The sequence below is a fragment of the Ovis canadensis genome, chromosome 15, assembly GCF_042477335.2.
Source record: "Ovis canadensis isolate MfBH-ARS-UI-01 breed Bighorn chromosome 15, ARS-UI_OviCan_v2, whole genome shotgun sequence".
Lineage (NCBI taxonomy): Eukaryota > Metazoa > Chordata > Mammalia > Artiodactyla > Bovidae > Ovis > Ovis canadensis.
This window is the reverse complement of record NC_091259.1, coordinates 72,265,935-72,291,934: the sequence shown is the minus strand read 5'-3', so window position 1 is coordinate 72,291,934 and position 26,000 is coordinate 72,265,935. Positions and strand designations below refer to the sequence as shown.

At 43.8% G+C, this 26,000-nt stretch overlaps 1 protein-coding gene across 2 annotated transcripts in view; it reads right to left on the bottom strand.

Moving 5' to 3' along the window:
- Positions 1-6,595: 6,595 nt before the first annotated feature.
- EHF (ETS homologous factor) overlaps positions 6,596-26,000 on the bottom strand; it is a 43,496-nt gene continuing 24,091 nt past the window's right edge. The window contains exons 3-9 of one of the 2 annotated variants that reach the window (XM_069553665.1): positions 24,516-24,761; positions 21,829-21,891; positions 18,481-18,549; positions 18,293-18,361; positions 12,621-12,683; positions 10,737-10,932; positions 6,596-10,633 (exon numbers count right to left, since the gene is read on the bottom strand). In XM_069553665.1, coding sequence (XP_069409766.1) covers positions 10,534-10,633; positions 10,737-10,932; positions 12,621-12,683; positions 18,293-18,361; positions 18,481-18,549; positions 21,829-21,891; positions 24,516-24,761 — 806 coding nt within the window. In that variant the 3' untranslated portion in view covers positions 6,596-10,533. The remainder of the gene's footprint in view (positions 10,634-10,736; positions 10,933-12,620; positions 12,684-18,292; positions 18,362-18,480; positions 18,550-21,828; positions 21,892-24,515; positions 24,762-26,000) is intronic. The other variant, XM_069553666.1, reaches the window with a different exon arrangement.

Sequence of the window (26,000 nt, the reverse complement as noted above, 5' to 3'; positions counted from 1 at the left end):
GAGCCATGCCTGGAACCCAGGTCCCATCTTCCTGCAAGTCCCTATTATGGATTGCTTTGCCATGTAATATGTTGGTTAATTGGCTGTCTCCCCCAGAAAGTATAAGCACCAGCTTAGAACACCTGCTTGTTCATGAGGAAGCTGGGGTTTAGAGGTTAAGTCATCGGTCACCGAGGTCACCCAGCTGGTCAGTGAAGGTATGAGATTTGGAACTTGGATTGTTCCCATTCAGAAGCCTGTACTTTTTATTCTACTAGCCTGTTTTCTAGTCTCAGTGACTCAAAGATATCTCCTTTCTCAAGAAAGAATGAACATCAATGGTGGATGCAGAACAGTAGTGTAGAACAGGAAGTCAAGTGGGCTCATACACTAACCTGCTGTGTGAGCTTGGACCAGTCCTTTGACCGTGCCTTGTACTGTGTCTTGAGCAGCAAGACTGTGGCAGCCTGTGGTGCAGTGCATGGCACCTGCGATGCCATGGAGATCCATATGGAGCTGAAAATTGTTGACTGTGGGAAGCCTTCTTCCCCCAGTACCACATAGTCACATTCTTTACTTCTTGTTTTCCCTCTCACAGGACACCTCAGCGGAGAGTCCATCACAAGCCCGGAATCCTGCGTCTCCCTCCCTACTCAGGTGAGGTGTGTCCTCAGGTCAAAATGAAGAGATCGCCTCTGTTTTCACAGCTTCAGCAAGGATCACCGGCTCTATCAAGTGTGAATACCCTGTTTGTTTTCCTTTTTGTCTCTCTGTTTGCCATTGGAAAAGTCTATTAGTGCTGAATGACAAGACTAAATAGTCAAAGGGAGAACAGTTGATGTGTTAATAACTCTTGGGTAAATACCATTTGTTATTGTCACCACTGAGGCTTTCAGAGAGATGGCACCATTCCGGGCCCTGGACTGGAACTGTCGTCTTGTCAGCTCTCCGTCTTTCAGCAACCTGGAAAGACAGGTTTGGAGAGGGAAGGAGTCTGAAAAGGATTGGTGAGCAAGAGGAAGGGAAGGTATGGGAAAGAAACAGGGACTCTGAAAGCGATACAGAGAGTGAGAGAGAGGAGGGTAGGCTCATATACATGCCCACACGTGTCTCAGCACATACACACACACAGTGATGCCAAGGTGCGACGTCAGAGAGCTGGTGATTAATGGAATTTTTACCAGATTTCATAATCTCTTATATTCCTTCCTTCCCAGTGCTAGGGATCTCTGCATTCATCACATTTTACCAGCTCTGACTTGGTTCCTCTGGTTCCACATCTGCTCTTCTACTGACATCCAAGATGTGCAGTTTGTCCTACTGAACCGTCTGGGACCCAGAGGGGAGGTGATGTTGAAGAACCAGTATAAGATTCAAAGGGTCAGCATAAGAAGGTCACATGGCATCACCATGAAGGTCAGGAGAAAAAAACTTTGTAAAGGATATCTCCATGTTGCGGGGGATGGTGGAATCCGCAATCAGGAAAGCTCACATTTGCATGAAAAGATTTGTGAATAGGAAAACTGGAAAACTGGCTTCTGCTCTTAGTTAAGAGCCTGGGTGACCACCTTGGGTCTGTATATTAAGTTCTCTGCACTTTTATTATGGTGTGTGTGCTTGCATGCTCAGTTGCTCTGTCATGTCCAATACTTTGCAACCCCATGGACTGTAGCCTGCCAGGCTCCTTTTTCCATGGGATTTTCTAGGCAAGAATACTGCAGTGGGTTGCCATTTCCTCCTCTGGGGTTTCTGATGGCAGTTTAAACCAAATGATCTTCCAGCTCCAAGCATCTCTGGGACTGAGATATTAAGTCAGATCAGACACTGAATACTCTTTGAATCATCATCTCTGGCTAGGGATGATCAAGTATGACTTTAACACAAGGTAAACTGGCTTGAAAACAACCGTGTTAGTTAGAGATCACTGGGTTCCCAGACTAAAGACCTTAAATATCTCTCTTAGAGTTGTCACAAATTTAGTAATAATTCTTTTACATTGTTTAGTGGTTCATTCTTTTCATAGCACTCTCCAAGACAGACAGTAGAGCATCAGGATTGAGACACCAACTCTGGACTCAGCCAGTGTGTGCTTGCAAGCTAAGTGGCTTCAGCTGTGTCCCACTCTTCACGACCCTATGAACTGCAGCATGCCAGGTTCTTCTGTCCATGGGATTCCCAGGCAAGAAAACTGGAGTGGATTGCCATTTCCTACTCCAGGGGATCTTTCTGACCCAGGGATCAAACTGGCATCTCTTATATCTGCCTGCATTAGCAGGTGGGTTCTTTACCACTCAGGCAGAGGTTCAAATCTCAGCTCTGCCACACACCAGCAAGGTGAAGTCAGGTAAGATTCTTTGCCTCTCTAAGCCTCAGTTTCCTCAACTACAAGATGGAAATAACAGTGAGTCTATCTCCTGGACAAAGATTTAAAGAATCAAATAAATAAATGCAAAATGTTTGGCAAAGTGCCTATCTGTATAAACCCTCCATAAATATTAGATTCCGTCCACTCCATTCCCACAGCACTGCTGGGAATTTAGTGCGTATTTCCATTTAGGAGACTAAGAAACTAAAGAACGGAGAAGTTAACTGACATGACCGCAGTCTCCAGCCAGTTAGAGTTGAAGCCAGGACCAGGAAGAAAATAGCCTGTTCATCCCTCATATCCTCACAAAGTCTCTAAACTGAGCTTTCGAGAGCCTAAGCTTTGAGGGTGAGAATGTAAAGAGACGAGGGTAAAGGCTAAGGATTTTATCTTGGGGAACACATGTCATTAGAAGGATGGGAAGAGTAAGAACTTGAGATTGAGGAAAGCAGGAGAAGAAAGCTGGTGCAGGAAAGGAAACGGATCTTTTCCAAAGTAGAGAGGGGGGTCAGCAATGTCAAAAATCATGAAGTCAAAAGAAAGTTCTTGGAATTTGAAAGCAAAAAAAGTCCTTCATTTACTCAACAAATATTCATTGAGCCAGCTACATATGTTCGGCACATCCTAACGCTAGGAATATGTTGGTGTACGTGGTGGACAAGATACCTGCTCTCTTGAAGCTCCCATTCCAGCAGGGAATATAAATACTGTAAGAGTAACCTAATGTCCTAAAAATGTAATTTCAAGCAGTGATAGTTCTAAAAAGAAGATAAAATGAGGATAGCACAATAGCAAGTCATGGAGAAGGTGGGTGAGGAGCTGAGGCTCAAGTGATTAACAAAGGTGGCTTTAGGAATCCACCAACCACAAGACCATCAAAAGTGTATTTTAGGTGAAGGGAACAACTGAAATCAAGTCCCAGAGGTATGGATGAGTTTGACTATGACCTTCAGGGGGCATTTTCAGTGTCTCGATATGAACAGAGGCCAGATTATGGGTTAACAGAAGAGAATTGAGACATAAGGAAATAGAGAGTCTATAGGTCAACTGGGCTTCCCTAGTGGCTCAACAGTTAAGAATCCCCCTGCTAAGGCAAGAAACACAGGTTCAATCTCTGGATCAGGAAGATCCCCTGGAGAAGGAAATGGCAACCCACTCCAGTATTCTTGCCTGGGAAATCCTATGGTCAGAGGAGCCTGGCGGGCTACAGTCCATGGGGTCACAACTTAGTGACTAAACCACCACCACCATTGGTCAACTACTCACTCAAGAAGTTGGTCTTGAAAAGTAGGAAGAAAGTGGTATTCATGGCATTTATAGCTGACAGTGGGCAATACCAGCTATTCCTGTTTTGGATGTTTCATTTCCCTTCCCATTTCAGTGATATCTCCTCAATATCAAAATTTTCAACCAGAGAGCCACATTCTTGGAACATTCACATTATAGATGGGGAAACAGTGGGAACAGTGGCTGACTTTATTTTTCTGGGCTCCAAAATCACTGCAGATGGTGATTGCAGCCATGAAATTAAAAGACGCTTGCTCCTTAGAAGGAAAGTTATGACCAATCCAGACAGCATATTAAAAAGCAGAAACATTACTTTGCCAACAAAGGTCCATCTAGTCAAGGCTATGGTTTTTCCAGTGGTCATGTATGGATGTGAGAGTTGGACTATAAAGAAAGCTGAGTGCTGAAGAATTGATGCTTTTGTACTGTGGTGTTGGAGAAGACTCTTGAGAGTGCCTTGGACTGCAAGGAGATCCAACCAGTCCATCCTAAAGGAGATCAGTCCTGGGTGTTCATTGAAAGGACTGATGTTGAAGCTGCAACTCCAATACTTTGGCCACCAGATGCAAAGAGCTGACTCATTTGAAATGACCCTGATGTTGGGAGAGATTGAAGGCAGGAGGAGAAGGGGATGACAGAGGATGAGATGATTGTATGGCATCACTGACTCGATGGACGTGGACTCCGGGACTTGGTGATGGACAGGGAGGCCTGGCATGCTACGGTTCATGGGGTAGCAAAGAGTTGGACACAACTGAGCGACTGGACTGAACTGAACTATAAAGTATTTGTGGGATTTGGAGATAAGCATACTCAATTCCTCCCACTCCAAGACTCCACTGACAGCATGGAACTTGTTTGCACTCGTAGATAACTGTCACCATTCCAGCAAACACAGAGATATTTGCTTTGGATCTTTATTAATTTTTTGTTCTCTAGAATTCAGGGTCACCTCTGGTTTCTAAGGCTTAGAGGATCTTATTTCACTGTTGATTATTTTTGCTTACTGCCCTTTCCCCTTTCCACCCTTATCCCATCTTCCCAAGTCAGATTCTAGAGCAGTGCTGCCCATTGGGACTTTCTTTGATTATAAAAATGTTCTATATCTGTTTATCCAATATGTATACATTTTCATTTATATAATTTTAATGAACTAAAATGTTAATCACCACATGTGCCTAGCACCTATGGTTTTGGACAGACAGATATTTCTAAAGAGTTAAAATTCAGGAGAGTTCCTGTTTCCCAAAGAGGATACACTCTGCAAGCTCTTCATGATTACTGAGAAATATGTCAATGCAAATATTTCCTAAGGCAATGAGGGAATTTCTCCTCCTTGGAAAAAAATGGAATTTATATAAAGTGGGCTGAGTTTGATGTGCTTGAATATTATCAGCATACTAATATGGCCTGAAAATGAAAATACTGCTTCTTGTAGCTCAGAGAGGTAATCTCAAAAGATCACTTCCCTAACAGTGTTCCAAAGGGTGCTGATTTCATGAAGTCTTCTTTGATGAAAAAGTTCCATTGCCAAATAGGCTTGGAGAATTGGGAATGCTTTTTTACCTCTCTTACAGATTCACAATGCACGTCATAACACAAAGGCTCTGGAAAATCCTACAGTAAATAACTCTGTAATACATCATTTGACTCAGTACTATTTCTTCAATGTCTTTAACCATGAAACTCTGTGTGTGTGTGTGTGTGTGTGTAAAACATTAGTGTTCTGACGCACTAAAGAAATGTTAGGGTTATAAGTATGGACTTTGGGGGAATTCCCTGGTGGTCCAGTGGTGAGGACTCGGTGCTTTCACTGCCGCAGCCCCTGTTAAGTCCCTGGTCAGGCAACTAAGATCCTGCAAGTTGCCTGGTGCAGCCAAAAAAAAGAATGCGGACTTCAGGAAAAAAAGAGCTGGGTGAACAATGCCAGTTCTACCAATTACTACTAACTGTGTGACCTTAAGAAAGTCGTTTAACCTTTCTGACTGTCATTTCCTTCACTTGAAAATTGGAGATAATATTTATATATAACAAGTTGCATGTAGGTTAAATGCAATCATGTATACAAAGAACACATCCCAGTTCCTGGGATCAACTGGTTCTTCCCCAAGTTATTTTCATTGTGACTTATGAACTAAAGTGACTGAAGGACTGAAGACTCTGCGCCCCCAGGAGAAATATGCTATCAACAGGTAGAACACATGTCCTGCCTGGAAATATTTTTAAGTGTGGTATTGGAAAGCTGGATGTAACAGTAGTCTTTTCTGCCTCCCTTTGTTCATCCTTCACTAAGAATGTACACTCAGCATTGAATGGCTTCCTGCAATATATTCTTAACAGAACAGCTAGAAGGATCCTTTCAAACCAGCAATAGAACACGACATTCCTCTCTGGCTCCCCATCTCACTCAAACTAGAGACTTCAGCCTAGCCTCCAAGCTCTCTAACATTATTTCCTACTATTGCTGAGTCTATCTTGCAAACAGACTACCCTCCTTTTCTTTGGACATCTCAGGAACAGGTGTCAAGAACCTCAGGAACTTTGCATTTGCGGTGCCTCCAATAGGGTACCATCCCCTCCCCCGCAGCTATCTCCACGGTTCCTTTCTTAACCCTGCCCAAACTTGCAATCACCCCTACATACGAGCATACTCTACTCTTCCTTGCTCTGCATCTCTTGACTACACATCTGATATGCCACGTTGTGTGTCGATATTTTGTTTCTTGTCTATTTCCATCCAACAGAACATAAATGTCACAAGAGCAGAATTTTTTTGTCTCTTTCATTCTCTGCCATAATTCAGTGCCTAGGACAATGCCTGGCATGTAGGCGTAGATGCTCAGTAAATGATTATTGAGCAAACACATGTAGAAACTGCCTACATTGTGTTGCTACAGACTAAGTGCATTCCTCTAAGCCCAGTTTTGGATGGCTTGTTGAAGCATGAAACACACAGTTACAAGCTGGTCTCTGTAGTTTTTATTAGTGTTTTCTGGGACCCATCAAACAAACAAACAAAAAAAAAAACACCTGTATTTTGAAAAAAATAATTCTTTCATAAAACAGAAATACTCAGTTTGAATTTAACACAGTTTCAAGGGCAAGGTTTCTGATTGTTAAAAAAAATAGCGGCAGTAGGGTTGCTTCCCCAAAAAATGTCAACCCAGAAGCCAGATGGGAAGAAAAGCAAGAATTAGGCAGACAGTTACAGAAAGATAAATCCCAATTAAGCTAAACTCATGAAGGCTTACACATTTCAGTGGTTTGCGACACCCAGTCTCAACAAGTTTTTATTCAATGTTCTCTCTCTTATTCCAGAAATGGAATCCTGAGAAGCAATGTTGAGGCTAATTCAGCTCACGTACTTCCTTTCACATAGGAAGTAGCCATTCCATGGGCTCCTATGGAGTTTCTCTTACACCCCATATAGTTAGATAAACTCCTCCCAAAGATGGTTCCAGGCTGTGCACACAGGTAGGCACTCAACAAACTTTTTTTTTAACTATAGAAGAATAACATAACTGCCTTTTTCTCTTACTATTTTAACTTCTCCTATATTTCATACATTTGAAAAACAACACACTTGCAAAGCTAAAATCTAACGTGCATAACTAACCTTATCAAAAGATCCCTCAATATTTTTCAAAAAGAAAAAAAAAATACAAACCAACCCCAAAATACTAAAACTTAGAACTGCTTTACACTTAAATAGAAATTTACATCATAGAAACATTCATAATCTTCATCGTTTAAGACAGGTTCAAGGTTCATGACTGGCTTCTCATATACCAGGTAATTCTCACAGTTCCCAGGGAGGTGACAGAATTCTCACACAACATAGGTTGATTCGCGGAACCAAATAACCTGTCTTGGTTTTATTTCAGCACAGGTAGGAAGGCAAAGTAAAGAACCTCACAGTAAAATGTTCATCTGACAGATAGTAAGTCCTTGAAGTTTTGGCTGTTGTGCTCTTCGTCCAGTAAAGAAACAATTTACATCACAATTATGGATATGGGCTCCCAATCTGAGGAGTCTTCCAGAAGACATTTATTTATTAACTCATCATATAGTTTACTAAGGACATATCTCATGTAGGTATTGAAAAAACAGTATTGCTAAGATATCATCCCTGCCCTCACAGAGCTTACAGTCTAGCAAAAGAACAGTTTGAAAAAGAACAAGCACATTTCAAAGAAAAGCTCACTGCCCTGGTCTGTGCTGCTCAGAAAGCAACTTCCAGAAGTTGTAGGCATGTCGCTGGGGGTCAGAGCTTTGCTCGTTTCATTAAGTCAATTATCTAGAGGCCCCAGATGCTCTGAATCTCGTAAAGTCTTAGCACCTTCCTAAGACTTCTCCTACATTTCCTTCCTCAGGTTCCCATGCAAAAATAAAATAAGAGCCCAAGCCTTTAGTGTAAGAAGGGTTTAAGGAGGCCATGTGTAGTGATCATAGGAGTGTTGGCTCAGATGAGAGCTTCTCAGATGAGAAGCTGTGAGTTGCCAAAAGAAGGGGGCTTCACCTGCTGCTGGCTTGTTGCTGAGATTTTGCTCTCCCTTGCAACATTGGGGTGGGAAAGATTCTGCTCACACCCCAAGTTGGCATGGCTCAATTACCTTGAGTTCTCCAAGTCACGAATAGCACATAGAAAACGCATCAAACTCAAGCCAAGACAATAGAGAGATATGCTGAGAACTTAATACGCCAACCTATTTAAGTAGGAACGAGGTGCCAAGAAACCGTCACTTTCAACAAATAACACAATCTGCTAATTATCTGCAGTGTTCCAGGCAGTACACCCCAGACTCACTACCTAGCAGGGGTTGCTCTTCAACAGAGAGGGTGAAGAAAGAGCCAAGACCAATTTGGAGGAACATGAGAAAGAAACTTACAGTTTTGAAGAAGGGAGAGCTCAGAGAATGATCCAGGCAGCTTAGATGATGAACAGGCCAAGCCAGAGGACAGCAGAGAGCAAATTAGCAGATGTCTCTTAATAACTACGCACAGACATGCAAACGTTCACGTGTTTACATTAATTCAAATATCTGGAAGTTTAATCTTTTCTTCGGAAAGTATGGTCAACTGCTGGGAAAGCCTCAGTTCTATAGCCTTGCTTAGAGAGCAAGGTTTGTCTTTCTCGTGGGAATGTCTCAGATCTGTGCTGCTCATCATCCTTCTAAGGAGAGCCACGATGGCCAGTGACCTTGGGGCACAGCTTAGTGAGATGAATGACCTTCTGAAGGTACAACTGAGTTGTTTTTCTTTCTGCCTGGCTTGGTCACCTCCAGAGGTGCTACTCAGCATTGTCGAAGTACAGATACTGAGGAACATCTATAACTCTTTCCTGACCACAGCTCCTGATCTGAGTTTTCTGTTTTTCTCTTCCATCCTTCCCTTCTTTAGTCTTTTTGTTTGTTTGTTTGTTTGTTTAACATTCCTCTAGATCCAAATCTAGGCAAGACAGCGTTCACTTTGGAATGAGTTAAAATGAGACAGGAAGGTTATCCAAAAGAGGAAAGATTATAAGAAGCAATATCTACGAATGTATCTCCCTGGCACTAACCTCTCTCTGTCTTGTCTGTCTCCCTCTCTCTCCTCTGTGTTTCCTTCCACAATATCATTTTTTCTCTGTTTTGTCATTCTACTGAAAATGTGTTGTATTGTTAGCTCTTGTTTAAGCTATCTGATTCTAGCTCTCATCTGAGGTTCTGAAAAGAAGTCCCTCTAGCAATTTCAACCCATTGTCCCAACATTTTAAAAATGAAAAATAGGTTGACTTTAAAGTCTTCACTCCAGGGATTTTTGCTGCTGTTGTTCTAAGAGTAAATCACCATCTTCATCTTGACTAGCTAAACCAGTGGTTCTCCACCTACCCAACCTGGGGGACTTTTGGCAATGTCTAGAGACATTTTTGGTTGTGACAGCTCTGACGACCACAGTGCTATTGGCATATAGTAGGTAGAGGTCATAGATATGCTAAACATCTCAAAACACACACTACAGCCAAAATAATACACAACGAAGAAGAATTCAGCCAAAAATGTCAATTGTGCCAATTTTGAAACCACAGACAATGGGAATACAAGAGAAAACTCATCATCTCCTTTTCCCACTTATTTTTTAAGCAATTAATATAAAAATAACCAAAGACAGACCTTCTCTTAAACAACCAAAAGTAAGCAGAGGTGGCAATTGAAGTTTTTCACCAATGAGTCGAAAAGGAGGAGGGAAGATAGACTTCACACCAGGTAAATCATTCCTGAATGAGTATAAAGCCCCCTGCACCATTATTCTTCTCTGATTTAAACAGGAAATTTATGTGATTATGCAGTGATTACAGTCCACCCTGGACTGCAGAAGTCCTCAGTCTCCACTCACTCACTCCTGAAGGTCAAGGTAAACATCCCAAGCATCCTTCTGGTTCATCCCATCAATCTGAGACCCTGAAGTTCATCCTGGCGACCACATCCACCTCACTTGAGGAGGCCACGTGAATGCTTACGTGTGGAGGACACGTCACCTTTTCCTAAATCATTTTGCATATAAAAACATTTAATGCCCTCTGATTATTTTTCTTTCTCTTAACAAGAAGCACAAGACTCTGTCCTTCTTGCAGCAGAAAAGAACTTCACGATAGAGTCAAAAATTACAACCAGACACAGCGTCATATTTCACAGAAAACTGTGTACGTTTGTTCCCCATATAGGACATACTTCAAAAGTAACAAAATAATTTTATCAACTGTCATGTTCCTTCTTCCTGTTAGAAGTAGATGTATTTTTTCCCCCTTGTGGTACATAAATATCAGAAAACAAGTAGTCTTTGAAATATTTACGTCCGGGAACTTCATGGTTGGTTATCATTTGGGGGGGTATTTAGCTTTGTGTTCAAAGGTGTCAGCAGCTTCAGTTTTCATTTTCCCTCCACCCACGTGCATTCTTGCCAAATTTATATACCAGTCTTCGTCCATCTACACGTTCCAGAATTTCTCTTTTGTAGTAATATCTGTAACAAAAGACATTGTGTAAGGGGCCTGGTCTTATTAAGACGGCTGGGGGAATAAATGGTCGTGTGGTCTTATCATATTTGGAGACATGAAACTCCTAACCTCATGGCTCGGCTGAGTTTTTCATAGGTCATGCTGCTGTTGTTTTTCTTTTTCCCCCATAGCTGAGCCACAGCCTCTGATTTCAAGAACCTGAAGATGCCCTCAGACCGGTCTTCCCACTTGATTAACCCTGGATTCTTGTCTGGGTTTAGCAGGATGTCGCGGATGAATTCCCATAAGTGGGTCCCTCGTGGATCTGAGGCCAAGTGGAAAAGAAGAGTTTATTCACAGCTTAAGTCACAGCAAAGAACAGCTCGCGGAAGCCTAGAGTTGAAACATCTTCCATCAAGTAAGAAATACTCAATACCTTGCTACCCACCTATGATACCGCATCACAGCATCTCCAGCATTGAGTTTAAGAATGAACTAGCACAATTTTTTAATTTTACAAATCAGAAAGCTGAAGCATGGAGAAGTTAACTGACTTGACCAGAGTCACACAAGCAAATCAGTGGCAAAGCCAAGACAAAAGAATAGGTCTCACCTAGAGAACAGATTTGTGGTTGTCAAGGGGAAGGGGTTGGGGGATGGATGGAGTGGGAGGTTGGGGTTAGCAGATGTAAGCTGTTATAGATAAAATGCATAAACAACAAGGTCCTACTGTATGGCACAGGGAACTATATTAGATATCCTATAAAAAAACCACAATGGAAAAAATATTTTTAAAAAGGATGCAGAGGGAGGGGATATATATAGATATAGATATAGATATGACTGATTCCTGTTGATGTACAGCAGAGACAACCACAATATTATAAAGCAATATCCTCCAGTAAAAAATAAATAAAATAATGAAAAAGAATGTGTGTATACATATATATGTATATGTATAACTGAATCACCTTGCTGTACAGCAGAAATTACACAACATCGTAAATAAATTTCAATAAAAAAAACAAATTTAAAAAATCAGTCCTAGATCACCTAGGCTAGTGGGAGTATCTTCAAAATATGGTTAACAGATTGCTGGGGACTCATTTCAACTTGTTACTTCCCAGGAGAACAATGCTCAGCCACTTTTATTTATTAATAGGATCTCAACCAATTTGACAGCTGCAACCCAACAATTGTGTGTCAGCCAAATACACAGGGTTCTAGAACTCTTAGGCCTAGAATATATTGCGATGGGGTTTCACGGGGGTTGAGGGAGTCAATCTGAAAATAAAACAACAACTGTAATGACATTAGCAACCAAATTCAATTCTATCCCCATTGGATTTGTGACACACAACTCCCTCCCCAAGCCCCAGTTAGCGAGGCTGTGTTCCTTCAGTCCTTGAGGATGACATGGAGTAGCAGATAGCAAAGATGTCCAACCACTACAATTTCCAGATTATACCGCCTTGATCCCTTTTCCCCACCAACTCCACATCTCTGATATTTCATACACTTTCATAAGATTTTATTATGGGGGGAAATATAGCTCCACAAAAGCACTGCTGACGCTTAAGAATAAACAATATTTCTTGGAACAGTTACCCAACAAAAGAAAGAAGCCAACACTCAGCAAAAGAAAAAAAAAAAGAATATACCTCTTCCCACCTTTCTCCTCACCCCACCCTTTTTTTTTTTTTTTTTTCCTGGAGAAAGGGAGATAGCCCACCACATGCCGGTAAGAAGTTCCCATTCGCAGAGGTCTCAGTGTTAGAACAAATAGAACAGTGTGAGGAGGAAATATCCATTGAAACTCTACTTTGAGAAACCACTGCAGAGGGGTTGCTTGGCCCGCAAGTGATGCCTCTCTTTCCACACCCCACCCAGTCTGAGGTGAAGAAATGCAGGCAGCAGGAAGAGGCAATGTTTGCCTTAAAACTGGTAGCTTCCAGCAACCCTCTGCTTGAACGATAAGAATGGCTGGGAGGCAACAAAAGCCAGCCAACTTACTGTGCTTTTTGGTGTGGGGCTTTGTTGGGTGGTCTTGCTCCTTTTTCATATCAGGTGATTCTGCTAAAGAGAAAAAAAAATGAGAGCTGCTTCATTTCCCTGTCTCCTACAATTGTTATCTTCATTCATCCATTCAGTTCACCAGGATTTATTGCACACCCACTACATGCCTGGCACTATTCATGAAGTTGGTCATGACCAAAACAGAGCAGAGATAAGTGCTCCAGAGAAAATATTTCAGGATAAGAAAAAAAGGGTAGACATGTGGGAATGGGAATAAATTGCGATTAAATATAAGGTGGTCACAGAAGAACTGATAAGGGGACCAGAGGGTGTGAAGGAGACAGCCACACAGAGACCTTGTGGAAGAACCCACTGTGCCTGAGAATAGTAAGTGCAAAGGCCCTGAGGTTGATGTGCACAGAATGGAAGGGAGACAGTGGCTGTGAGCAAGGGGCAGAGGGCAAACAGTGACGTTCAGATCACTAAGGCCTTATAGGATATTTTGAGGATTTTAGTTTTTATTCTGTGAGAGATAAGAAGCCATTGAAGGATTTATGTCATCAGTTTTTTTTTTTTTAAGTGAAATACCAAAATGTAAACATTTAAAACAAAGAAAGATGACTTTTAAGCCAAAGGAGTGCCTTTTTTTTGGCATGCAAAGTTACATTTTAATCAGCCAGACAAAGGTGCCATTGACTGGCCTGAGCTCAGCACAGAGGGCCACAGTGGACTGTGGAAACACAAATTAGTTTAACAAATGACTCATGATGGTGACCCTTGAGATTATCAACAAGAGAAAATGACAGAGGCAAATTTGTGAAATAAAACTTGTTAAAAAGAAAACTAAATGACTAAGCAGTATGTGTGTGTCTGTGTGTGTGCTTCTGTGTGTGTGTGCCTCTGTGTGTGTATGTGTGTATTTATATCAGTGGGCATGTCCAATATCAGGAGAACTAACGCAGATCTTACCAAAAAAAAAAAAAAAAAGCCCACCATCAAAAATCTGCCAACTTGAATACAGAGCTACTCGTAAGCGGTAGCCAATTCCGATCAGAAATTGGGCCAGTATATCACATCTCTTCTGTGAGCATTACATCAGAGTTCCCTCACTTAGAGTTTGCTAACCCATGTGTGGCTTTCAAGAGCATTTTAATCAGACCAACACTGCTGGCAAAGGAAGAGGATCCAAGCGTTCAAGATTGTCAAGAGTGGTCCATTATTCAATAAGGTTTGAATATCATTAGATCCTAATGCAAATGGTAAAGACTAACTCTTTTTTCTTTAGCACTTACTATGTACCAGGCACCGTGGTCAGTACTTTACATGAAGCACCTTATGTGATTCACACAATAACCCTACGAGGAAAGTACTAGCAGGATCCAGAGGTTTTACTCATAACCACTATTCTTTGCCATTTACAAAGATGGTGCCGCATAACAGATTTCATAAATGCCTTCCCTGCCAAGAATCAGGTTCAGTTCTGCAACACTCTAGTCAGTGGGGAGAAGTCATTCCAATTTGATGATTCTGTATTTCCCAACGTGCATAGGCACATTCACCTATCTGAGTACCCAGATTGTCACAACTCAGAGCTCCCAGCAGCTTGAAAGTCATGGTGGGATGGATGAAAGAGTTTTAATAAGATCTGGTTAGAAGAGAAACCTCTTTTTCTGGTGGTTAAATGCACCACCACCCTCCACTACCCCTCCCACTTCTTCCCCATACAACAATGTCAGCAGGAGGCTTTGCACCTGACTCAGATTTCTCTAAAACTTGGAAAAACAAATTCACAGAAAATGCAAGGAGACTCCACTCTCTCTCTCTCTCTCTGTAGGTTTCGCAGTGAGGTTGCGACATCCCATCAGGATGTGACAATATTGCGACAGGTTGGCACCCACCCCGGTTTCCAAGTGATGCATCACGCTGACAGGGCCACGTTGTTCTGCAGACAAAGAGTGGCATTTACCCAGCAGGCCACAAGGAAAGCTTATTTTCAAATGGCATCCAGGAGTGGTGCAGGGCCATTATTTCAGAGCCAGGGTTGAAGTCAGAAAAACCCAAGTGTAAGTGTCTCTCGGCCTATTGGCCTCAATCCTTACTTAGGGGTTGCAAGCACATGTAATGCAAGAATCAATTACTTTGGGAAATTAAGGTATCTTCATGAATAAACTGGAAACCTTGGACCTTCTCCCCAGAAAGAGGCACATATGTGTGTGTACACTCATCAAATTCTGTAACAGTTTCAGGAGTTTGTGGGTCATTTAGCTGTCCATGGGTTCCAGAGTAAGAACCCCCAGACCAACTACACCAAGAGGAAATGTTCTTTTTAAGATGTCAACCATTTACTCAAGCTAGACTTCCATCCATCTTAAGGAAGAACCTCAGCCAAAAAAAAAAGCCCTCAATAAAAATGTGGCCATCATCGTATGGAAGAATATGCAGCCACAGGCAAAAAAAAAAAACACTCGAATTTCTTCCAGCCTCTTCTTCTAGTCCCCAGTGCATGGGGGGCAAGCTGTAGAATCACCCACCTGCCTCAGCACTAAAATCTTTTGATCTGAAACGTCACCTTAATACGATGGCCTCTCCCCCTGGCTCTTCCCCTGGCCCTCAAATAAAAGTCAGAAGCTTTGAAGTTAGCCGTGTGGTTAGGTGACTCATCCTTATAAAATAATAGCTTGCTCTGAGGAAGTTGTCCAGCTTGGTTTTCTCCTGCTCTGCTTCCAGACACCTCAGGCCAAGGTCCAGTCCGGACCGGGGCAGCACCAAGGCACAAGTTTATGAAGAGCTCCAGAGCATGACTTCAGCTAAGCTGCTTCGCATGAAGCAAAGATTAGAAGCATTTGCATATGATTCAGCTGTGAGCCATTTCTTTACGGGATATACAAATTTCAGTGTTAGAATAGACCATGCCACCCTCGCTCTAGGCTCAGCGAGTCGGTGAATAAACACATCAAGCCTGCGTTGGCATGATTAGCTTGAGGATTATCGGGCAGATCAGGAACACTGGCGGCAGCCATTTTATGAAATGAGCAGATGACAGAGAAATCAAAACACGGCCCGCTTCCCCACCTGTGTTTATCAGTGAGGGCATCAGTTTATGTGTGGCCTCGCCTCAGTGTGGCTTGTAACCTGCATTAAAACACATAAAGATACCTAACTGCCCTCCATTTCATGGGAGCTGGAAATCTGAAGACTCAGACGAATAACAGGTCTCTGGGGCAGGGCTGGGGGGTTGCGGCAGGGTGAGGGGTGGAGGTTCGGGGGTCCTGGTCCCATTCAGTAGAGACTAAACTATTCTGAAAGGGACTGATCCTTACAAGGCTATAATTAACTATTCTACCCGGAGGGCTTGTTACCCCCAAGAATTTACCAACCCAGACACTGAATTGATTAAGTGATCATTCCAATAGAGCTCCTGAATGGCTTATCTCTTTTTTCAGCCTGTGTTACAATTTCAGGATAGGAATCCAGGATAAAGAGATTAAGAATCAATGAAGGGACTTCCCTGGCGGTTCAGTGGTTATGACTGTGCTTCCACTGCAGGGGACGTGGGTTCAATCCCTGGTCAAGGAAGTAAGATCCCCACATGCTCAATACCAGAAAAAAAGAAAGGAAATTTCTTGAACTGAATAAAAATGAAAATACAACATATCAACTTTAAAAAAATTAAAAAAAAAAAAAGAATCAAGGGGTGTGAAGGAGAGTAGATTTATAAAGCTCATTTTAAGAAGGACTATTCAAAAGTTGAGTAAGTGAACTCAGAAGGCAGTGAGTTCCCCATTACCTCCACGGGATCTTCCCTACCCAGGGACCGAACTCAGGTCTCCTCCACCTCCTGCACTGCAGGTGAATTCTTTATCCCTGAGCCACCAGGGACGCCCACAAACATGAAAACAGACATTGGTCCCTATTGATTCTGAGATTCTAGCAGGTAAGTCAGGATGCAAAAGAGAGCAGGGGCGCCTGGCGTGAGGGCAGCCAGAGCTGTGATGACTGCTTTTGATTTCCCAGGTGCCTTGAGATCTAACCACCCCTGAGGCTCAGGAAGTGGTTGGTTCAACTTCATTCTTAGTTGCAATCTTCTGCCCTAAGCCAAAGACTCAGGAAATGGGATGTAATACCTTAGGAAGTGCGGCAGGAAGTCAGAGGGTGACGAGGGTGGTCTCTTCAGCTCTGAAAACCTTAGTCTTAACTGAGTGGCAACAAAATTTTACCCTGACTGGCTCAATTCCCCCAGAATGGTAAATCTACCGCAGAACGTTTCAGTGTTTGATCTAGTTCCCTAATTTCAGCAAATATTTAGAGTGACACACAACGGGATGGGCCACCGGGGCTCCGGAGGGGGAAATCAAAAAATGAATTGGCCTTCACTCTTCACCTCGATTCCAGAAGCATTTACCCTGGCTCCCAGCCCTGTCTCATTCAAGAGGCTTGAACTGAACAAAACCTCAAACCGAAAGCTTTCGTTTTTTCAGTTCTCAAAACACACTCAACAAAAGCCAAAAAAAAAAAAAAAAGAGAGAGAGAGAAAGAGAGAAGGGGTTGTTGTTTGACTCTTGCCTTTTACAAACACACTTTTAAAATCCCAGTTCTGAAGCTGCCCCAAATTAAGTTCCAGGAAAAGACAGAGTCACTTGTAACAGGTCTAAGCTCTACTTTACAGAGCCAGACAGAGCCACAAGTTCCCAATGAGATCAAGAGTTGGCATGAAATCATCTCTTCACCTTCCTTGTGCATTCATTCCTACCAATAGACCTATTTGTAAGTGGATGAAGAGGAATAATCTGAAAGCCCCTCTCCCAGACTCCCAACAGACCAACCCTCTCACTCAGTTTGACTTTGACTGAGTCATGGATAGATAGCCTCCAGACGAATCCAATCTTGAACACAACAAATATGAACATAACTCATAATGTGCAGGTGGTCTGACTAATTAGAGAGTCCTGATGAGCCTTCAAGTGCAGACTTTAAGACTGACCCATGATTCCCAAGGTTCTAGATGTTTTCAGCAGCTGCACCTTCAACCCAGAGACCATCTTCCCAAGTCCACTGACTTCTGGATTCCATTGTGAGACATTCTTTTTCTAAAGCCAAAGACAGCTTGTTGAAAATTAAATAGAGCCTTCTCCCCTAATATACCCACTTATTAATAATTTTATCAGATAATTTCACAAAAGCAGGTTTTTATTGAAAAGAGAGTTTTTCTTGTCACAAGACAGTGATTTGGATTTACAGGAGGAAAATACCTTTTCTAGAGGCATCTTTGCTGATCATTTTCCATAGATAAATATGAACTCAAAAGCAGTTCTTTTATAAACTTTTCCCAGACCTTCATTGGAAAAGTGAAAGTGAAAATGAAGTCACTCAGTCGTGTCCAACTCTTTGTGACCCCATGAACTGTAGCCTACCAGGCTCCTCTGTCTATAGGATTTTCCAGGCAAGAGTACTGGAGTGGGTTGCCATTTCCTTCTCCAGGAGATCTTCCTGACCCAGGGATTGAACCCAGGTCTCCCACACTGTAGGCAGACGCTTTACTGTCTGAGCCACTGGGGAAGTCCTTGAAGGACTCCGGCAAAGCTGGAAATGTAGAACATTGGTAATTCTCATTAATTCTCAATAAGCAGTTGTATATGGTACACTCAGCCTTGGGTGTCAGGACAACTTACCAATGGGAAGGTGACCAGTGGTTGTCATGGAGATCTGGGCCCGGCAGAAAGTTTTGCTGTCCAGCAAATCTGTGGCAGTGAAAACGTAAGGGACATTAAGATCCCCCTGCTTACAACATCAAGCTTTGGCTTTTAGAAAAACAGAATCAGAATGTAACGGGGGTCTTAAGTGTTGGGGAGTTAGTTACCTACTGTGCTACCATAGTTGGTGTCGTATAAATAGTTTTCTTCTTTCCAGGTGTTCATGATGGAAGGGTCTGCAAAGGACAGAAAATGGAAATGTCAGCAGTCACCTTACCCAGGTGGGGAGTTTGCCTTTTCTTACTCATTGTTCATTATCAAAAAGGTGTGGGACAAGAAGGTGGTTTTCAGAGAGAAAAGATCAGATTCTACTTCAGTCACATGTGGATTTACAATAATGCTAGCCCAGTTTTTCTTCCAGCGCCCTGGGGGAGATGGACTTTGTTACAGCCTCATCCAGGTGTTCTATGCCTGTTGCATTTTGAGGGGCGTGAGAGCAGTTGCAGCGGTGGGATCCTATCCTAGCCCAGCGCTTTCCTGGGGATGTGTCATCTGCACTTGGGGGTGGGGGAGTTCAGGGGCCTGGCATCGTCATCCATTCTATTACACTGTCACCAGAATACTTTTATACTAGTTTAAAAAAAATGGTAAGGACAAAAAAAATTTCATGATGAATGAGCATCTTTTCCTAGTAATATCTTCCTGGGAGAATTAATTATGTTTCTTTCGCAAAAAGTCTGCTCAGTCTTATCGTAGAATCTTTATTGCTAAAATCCAGAGTGAAACTCTTCTTAAGCTAGGTGACAGCTCCCTCCCTCCAGGACATCTCCAATAGTCTTAAGGGGTGGACATAAAATTTTCAAAATAAAACTGAAGAGAAGAAGAGGAGATTGTATCTGAATCAAATAAACAGCTTTTAAGAGTAGAACCTCATTCTAATGGATAAAGAAGACGCAGTACATATATACAATGGAATATTACTCAGCCATTAAAAAGAATGAAACAGTGCCACTTGCAGCAACACAGATGGTCCTAGAGAGTGTCATACGGAGTGAAGTAAGTCAGAGAGAGAAGCAGAAATATCGTATGACATCCCTTATATGTGGAATCTGAAGTGAACTTACAAAACAGAAAGAGACTCTTAGAAACTTAGAAAATGAACTTATGGCTGCCAGGAGTAGATGGGATAGTTAGAGAGTTTGGGATGGTCATGTACACATTGCTGTATTTAAAATGGATAGGTAACAAGGACTTATTGTATAGCACATGGGACTCTGCTCAGTGTTGCATTGCAGCCTGGATGGGAATAGGGTCTGGGAGAGAAGGGACACGTGTATGTGTGGCCGAGTCCCTTCGCTGTCCACCTGAAACTATCACATTGTTCATTGGTTCTGTCCCAATACCAAATAAAAAGTTAAAAGAAAAAAAAAGAGTAGGGCTTCATTGCTTCATCTTGGAAAAGAAGTTCTTTCTTTTTTCAGAGTGCTGGGTAAGCACATCTCTTGACTCTTTAGATTTCAGACTCAAAGGAAACTCCCCTCCACCTACCCCAAAAGCAGCCCAACTCCTACACACCCCCCACATCTGGCTGATCTCCAACAGAAGATCTCTTTTCTTCCTGGCTGGACAAGAGCTGAGCGATCTGGCAGGAGCTGTCACCTCATCCCCGCCAGGAACTACCTGCATGCCCCTCCTCACAGATAGAGATGCCCTCAGCTCCCTCCTGCCCAGCATCTGAATTTCAGGGCTGGGGTGGTAAGCCACTGGCCGAGTTTCATTTTGTTTTTATAGCATAAACGGTATAAAATCTGACTCACTGGCTAAGTCCTCTTGTTTACGACATAGGGATTTAGCTGGTATTTGAACTAATAGCTACGTGCTTAGGCACCCCAAGCCCAATCTCTTGGGGTTACACCCTCTCTCCTCGTTGGGTTGCCTCGTACACCTGTTGTTGTCTCTGAAAACAAACTGAACCAAAAGAGGTTTGGGGGTGTTGGCCCCTGCATGAGCCTCCTCTCCCCTCCTCCCAGGGTGCACCTTCTTCCCCACCCTTCAGCTCAGCTTTCCTGAACTGGCACCACGAGAATGTCTGGATGGTCGAGGAGGAATTGTCAAGTATTTGGGACCTCTCTAGTATCACCTTCTGGCTCTTCCACTGGGGCTATCTGTCTGGCCAATAGTGGGGGTTAGAGGTGAGGGTGTACCACCCTCTTGGCCGAGTTCTATTCCTGCCTCTAAGGCAGTCGGGCCCATAAAGCACAAACCATCTGAGTAACTCAAGCCCTGGTCTCTGGAGTGGGGGAGGCGGGAAGGGCAGGGCTGGAAAACCTAATTAACATGCTTAGCAGCTATTGTTTTTTCTTTAATAATGGTAGACCAGCCCCCTTATACAAGAGTAAATACCTGCATGGGGCCAGTTTCTGCCCCTAGTGACTCACAAATCACCCCAGGTCAAATTTTGTCCTTGGTGACTGGCACGCAAGCCTCAGGGAGGCCTGTGGCAGACTCTGTGGTTGGCCCATGTGGCCTGCATTCTCGCTGATGTGGGCATGGGGAGAGACCCTGGGGCGGGAGCAGTTCCTGGGGACTTGGGGCAACTTGCAGAGTTCTCCCTAGACTAAGAGGTCATAAAAGGGCAATATGCCAGGAAACTCTGATTGATACCAGGCTCTGGGGCACAACTTCTGGAGGCAGTTACTGTTCTCTGAAGATCCCCTGGTGGGGGGAGGTGGGGAGACAGAAAGTCCCCAGGAGAGAGAGTTCAGGACAGAGAAAGGAGGGATGATTGGGCAGAAGGAGGAGTACAAAGTGAATGTAATGGCTCTGGGACCGCAGACTCCACTCGGGGCTCAGAGCAGCAGCTTTTGTCTGAAAGTGCTCTTAAGGCAGGAGTTGGTTCCACAGCTGCTTTGGATATCCTTACAGAAACTCCAAGGTCCTCAATCTCTCCCCAAGCCCAGTCTCTTGGGGTAACACCTTCTCTCCTCGTTGGGTCACCTCATATACCTGTTGTTGTCTGTCGTAGAATCTACGACACCCAGGCCAGTGCTTCCTGCTCTTAACAAAACACACTCCCTCCAAGGGAGAAGGGGGAGAGGAGATACTGACACTTCCTCTTCTCTGCTCTTGCCTCTCCTGACTCGGCTAAGCCCAACCCCCTGACTCTCTGCAATGAAGAGGATGCGCGCTTAGACTCTGCATTTTTCTGGGCTCTTGGATCAGAGCCTGGATGCGCCCCTGACCAACCACGGGAAGCAGAGACGTGTGGGAGGAATTAGGCTCACCACCAGTCTAGAAGTCAGAAACAGTTGGCAGGCATGGTCCCAAGGACAAGGAATGAGATTCCTGGCAGGGTGGGTGGCCCATTGGAGACAGTCAGGGAAGAGGAATCCCTGGATTTCCTGCCCAAACACCGGCTCCATCCTGCTCCCACACTCTCCCTCACAATCCCTCCCAACTTGTGTTCCCCAGGCCTTTGCTTCCCAAGTTGGCTCCCTTCATCTACCACGACTCACCGGTTTGTTCAGTTTTGACAATGACATTGTGCGTGGACTGGAACAGGTCACTGCTGCACTGGCCTGTGAAGGGCAGATTGGGAAAGTCAGAGTGGGCCCACACGGAGCCAAAATGTGTTGCTTGGCTAAGGACAAAGCTGGCTTCATGGAAGAGTTTCTGCTAAGCCCACTGCCTAATCATTATCCTTTGCGTCTGAGAGGGGGCTTCCCTCTCTGCATCTGTAATCTCAAGCCTGGGGTCCTTGGCCCAGAAAATCAGTAGCTGGGGCACCCACCTCAAATGGAATTATTTAGCTTTTCAAAGAGAAGATATCCAGTATAAGGGAACTAGAAGTTTAGATGTTAGAAGACCAGTTTCTCTACTAATAGCTGCAAGTCACTTCAGCTTTGTCGGTCTTGGTTTCCTCAACTAAATTTAGGGGATTAAACTAGATAAAGTCATTAGATGGCCTCTAAGGTGCTTTCCCATACTAAGATCTGACGCAAAATGCAAACAAAAACACAAAGCCATCTTAATCCTTTTTTGATCTTAAATGTAACCCTTTTTGGTTAGATCCAATCTGTGAGACACGTCTAAGTACGTGCAGTGATTCTTCTCTTACATATGCCTTACAACTTCTCTTCAGATATATCACACATAAAAGCATATGCATGCATGTGTGAAAAGTAGCTTCAGATGTGTCCAGCCCTATGGATTGTAGCCCGCCAGGCTCCTCTGTCCATGGGATTTTCCAGGCAAGAATACTGGAGTGGATTGCCATTCCCTTCTCCGGGGGATCTTCCTGATACAGGTATAGAACCCATGTCTCTAATGTCTCCTGCGCTGGCAGGCGGATTCTTTACCACTAGCGCCACTTGGAAAGCCCCATTAAAGCACATATATACAGGTAAATTCATTTTGTATGTTTGTCTTCCCCAGCCAGATTACAAACATCTCAGGAGCAGAGGTCACACTTTAACGTCTCTGACCTTCAGTTTTCCCAGATGAAAACTTCCCCTATCAAATGGGCACGATGTTTATTTTCTCATAAGGTCACCAAGTGAATCTATTCACTTGGAGTCCTTGTATAAATAAATACTCAATAAATGTAAGTTAGAACGTTTACAAAAAGGCAAATGACAAAAACTAGGTGAGAAATCTGGCCAGGAGGCAGTCAGAGGCACCGGCCATACGCAGTGGGATCAGACAAGTCATGGAAGGCCAAAGATGGAAGGCCAGAGCCGCGAAGTCAAGGGTGACCACATCCCATCCCACGCCTCCCTGTCTTAAGCTTCAATCAGAGCAAAGCTTTAAAGGAGTGGATTTAATTGGAGGTGGGGAGGTAAATATTTTTAATTCTTCAAGTATAAGTCTGCTCTTTCTGAAGACTCCTGGGCGTTATTTTTAGAGCCTTGTTTGGTTTGGTTCTAGTAAAAGAAAAATGAGCAACCACTTCTGAGGTGGGCAGGAAGCAGGGAGTGCCCCGGAGCTGAATGAGGTCATCTCAAATGGCCACCATGCTGCCAGCTCAGTGGCCAGACATTGGGTCTCTTCAGTGTTGATGGCAGCTGTCGGGGTCTGAATCTGGTCCATAGCCCTGGAGCTCATGCTTCCCACAACCCCAGCTCCACGTCCAAACACAGGTTCTGCTTGGATAGATGTGCCCGTTCCAAAGTAGACAGGCCAGCCCACTATTCATACATATCACTGCTTCCCAAAAGGGTTCTCAGAGAAGCTAGTTTTTTAAATAACCATTATCAGAAGAACTTCAGGCCGGTGTCAAGGGCATTCTGCAAGATAGCTATCTCCCCTACCAAGCCTTCCAAGCCAGTGTAGCATGCATGCATGTGTGAACCAACTATCACTGATGGATAGCCTTTGAATGCTTCCTGTCTATATGCTGGGTGAGGCATCAGAAGAGACATCTGGGGCTCTAGGATAGCCCCAATCCCAGAAGTCACTGCAGAAACATACCAAACCTGTCCAGACCAGTCATTCTAACCCTTTTTCATTTAGGACCTTTTAAGAATCTGTTGTAATAACATAAGCTTTCTCTCCTCCACCAAAACAAACTATATGTAATTTCACCTATTTTTTTGTTTTCCCATACTTATGTCCCATTGTAAGAACCTAGTGAAGTGAGGTCACTCAGTCGTGTCCGACTCTTTGCGACCCCATGAACTGTAACCTATCAGGCTCCCCTGTCCATGGGATTTTCCAGGCAATAGTACTGGAGTGGATTGCCATTTCCTTCTCCAGCGGATCTTCCCGACCCAGGGATCAAACCCAGGTCCCCCGCATTGTAGACAGACGCTTTACTGTCTGAGCCACTTTTTAAAATAGCCATGGCAATCTTAACCAGCAAGTGATTGAGAATGAAATAATCAAACCCCATTTGTAAGAGAAATAAGTGGTTTTCTGAGAGCACCAAGTATTCTGTGACTACCCAGCTAACCCTTGTCTCCTTGGAAATTAACCATAAGAAGAGAATTACATTACCCTAGATTTGTATGGGATTTGGTACACCTTGTACCCTAGGCTTCAAGCCTGTCCCCTCTCATCTCCCTTCTACTTCCCTGTTTTGGAAAACAGTCATTTGGAGGTAAGACCATCCTCAGATGTCCCTAAACAGGAACCCTGCCAGTTGTAGAGTCTCTGCCCTTCCCAGCTGGCTCCCAACAGGGTAGAGAGAGTGAAAGAGAGTCACCATTCCACTTGAGATGCTGCAGGTTGCTGTAAAGAAGCTGCCCCGCCGTCCCCGCAGCCCGGGTGAACTCCTGCAGACTCATGCTGCAGAGGTGCTCGCCGTTGATGTCAAACTCCTGGAAAGGGATGCAGCTGGCGTCCAGCTGGTTGGTGTCCAGGAGATGCTGGAGCCACTCCCACACCTGGTACTTGGTCCAGTACTGAGGATGGATTTCATGCCACTGGCCTCCAAAAAACCCACTGGAAACTGCAAAAGAGGAGGCAGCCCTGTGAGTGAGCCGTGTTTGCTTCTGAGCATGATCCCAGACAGGGAGGTACACTGCCAGAAGTCACAGGGATTGCCCCCGAGGTGTGCACGCATCAGCAGAGGGTGGATTTGGAGAGGAGGCTCTGGGAAATGCAATTCCTTCCCTCGTTGTGGTAGGAGCCAGTCATTCAGCCTCCCTACATCTTCCTATTGTTCCTCGTATACTCACGCCTGGGCTCTGGATAGAACACAAGACTTGAAATGCTCTGAGATCATGAGCTTCTTCCCCATCTCTCACAAAGTACCATGAAAGCTAATGCATTGCTGCAGGTTCAGCAACATGTTGGCTTCCTGCCCACACCCACAGAGTTCGCATGGTTTCCCCCCCCCCCCACACACACACACCTGTATACACACATATACCCTCAATTCAAACCATTTTCAACCAGAAGCCTGAGACTTGGGTTCTCCTCTTTATGATGCCTTTGTTTCTCCCCAGAGTGGTCCAGATGATTCATCTGCTCGCTGTGCTGATGTCCCCCTGCCCATTATGATGGTTACAACCACTGTGATGTCACTTCCCTACCCAGTCACCTTCAGCAACTTCCCTTTATCCACTGAAATTAGGTCCAAAACTTCCAAGCCAGGTACTGAGGCTCTTCACTATTCCTCAAGTGACCTTTTTTCTGTATTGTCCTTTAGGCCAGTTTGAGGCATACCTATGGCTCCCTCCCTGTTGAATTCCTGCCCAACTCAGTGACTCTGACCACCCATAAAGCCATCAGGGACCCCCCGACCGATTGCTGAGGGCTGCTGTCTCTAAATCTCCAGGAAACATACTTCCCATTTCTCCTCATGACTTCTGTCCTGTTTTGCCTTCTTTGATGAGTCTTTACAGTCCTATTCTTCATTGTAAACTGTATGCTCAATTTACCCAGCCTTATATACGTTCTTACCCATCCTTGTATCTCCCATAAAAACTACTTAGAGATTTTGCCATTATAGGTACTTTCTCTCCACTTCTTCAGTAAGTTTATTGCTGAAGAATAACATTGGAACCTGGAAGAGCCTGTGAGATCTATCCACAGGATGGCTAATTCAAGTACCAGTGAAGAGGAATTCCTCCAAGTCAATAAATATTATTGAGCTCACTATGGACTAACTATCTATGTATGTGACTCTCATACTCACTTAAGAGAGCATCACTAAATCAACCCAGAGTCCTGGAGGGATGGAGAA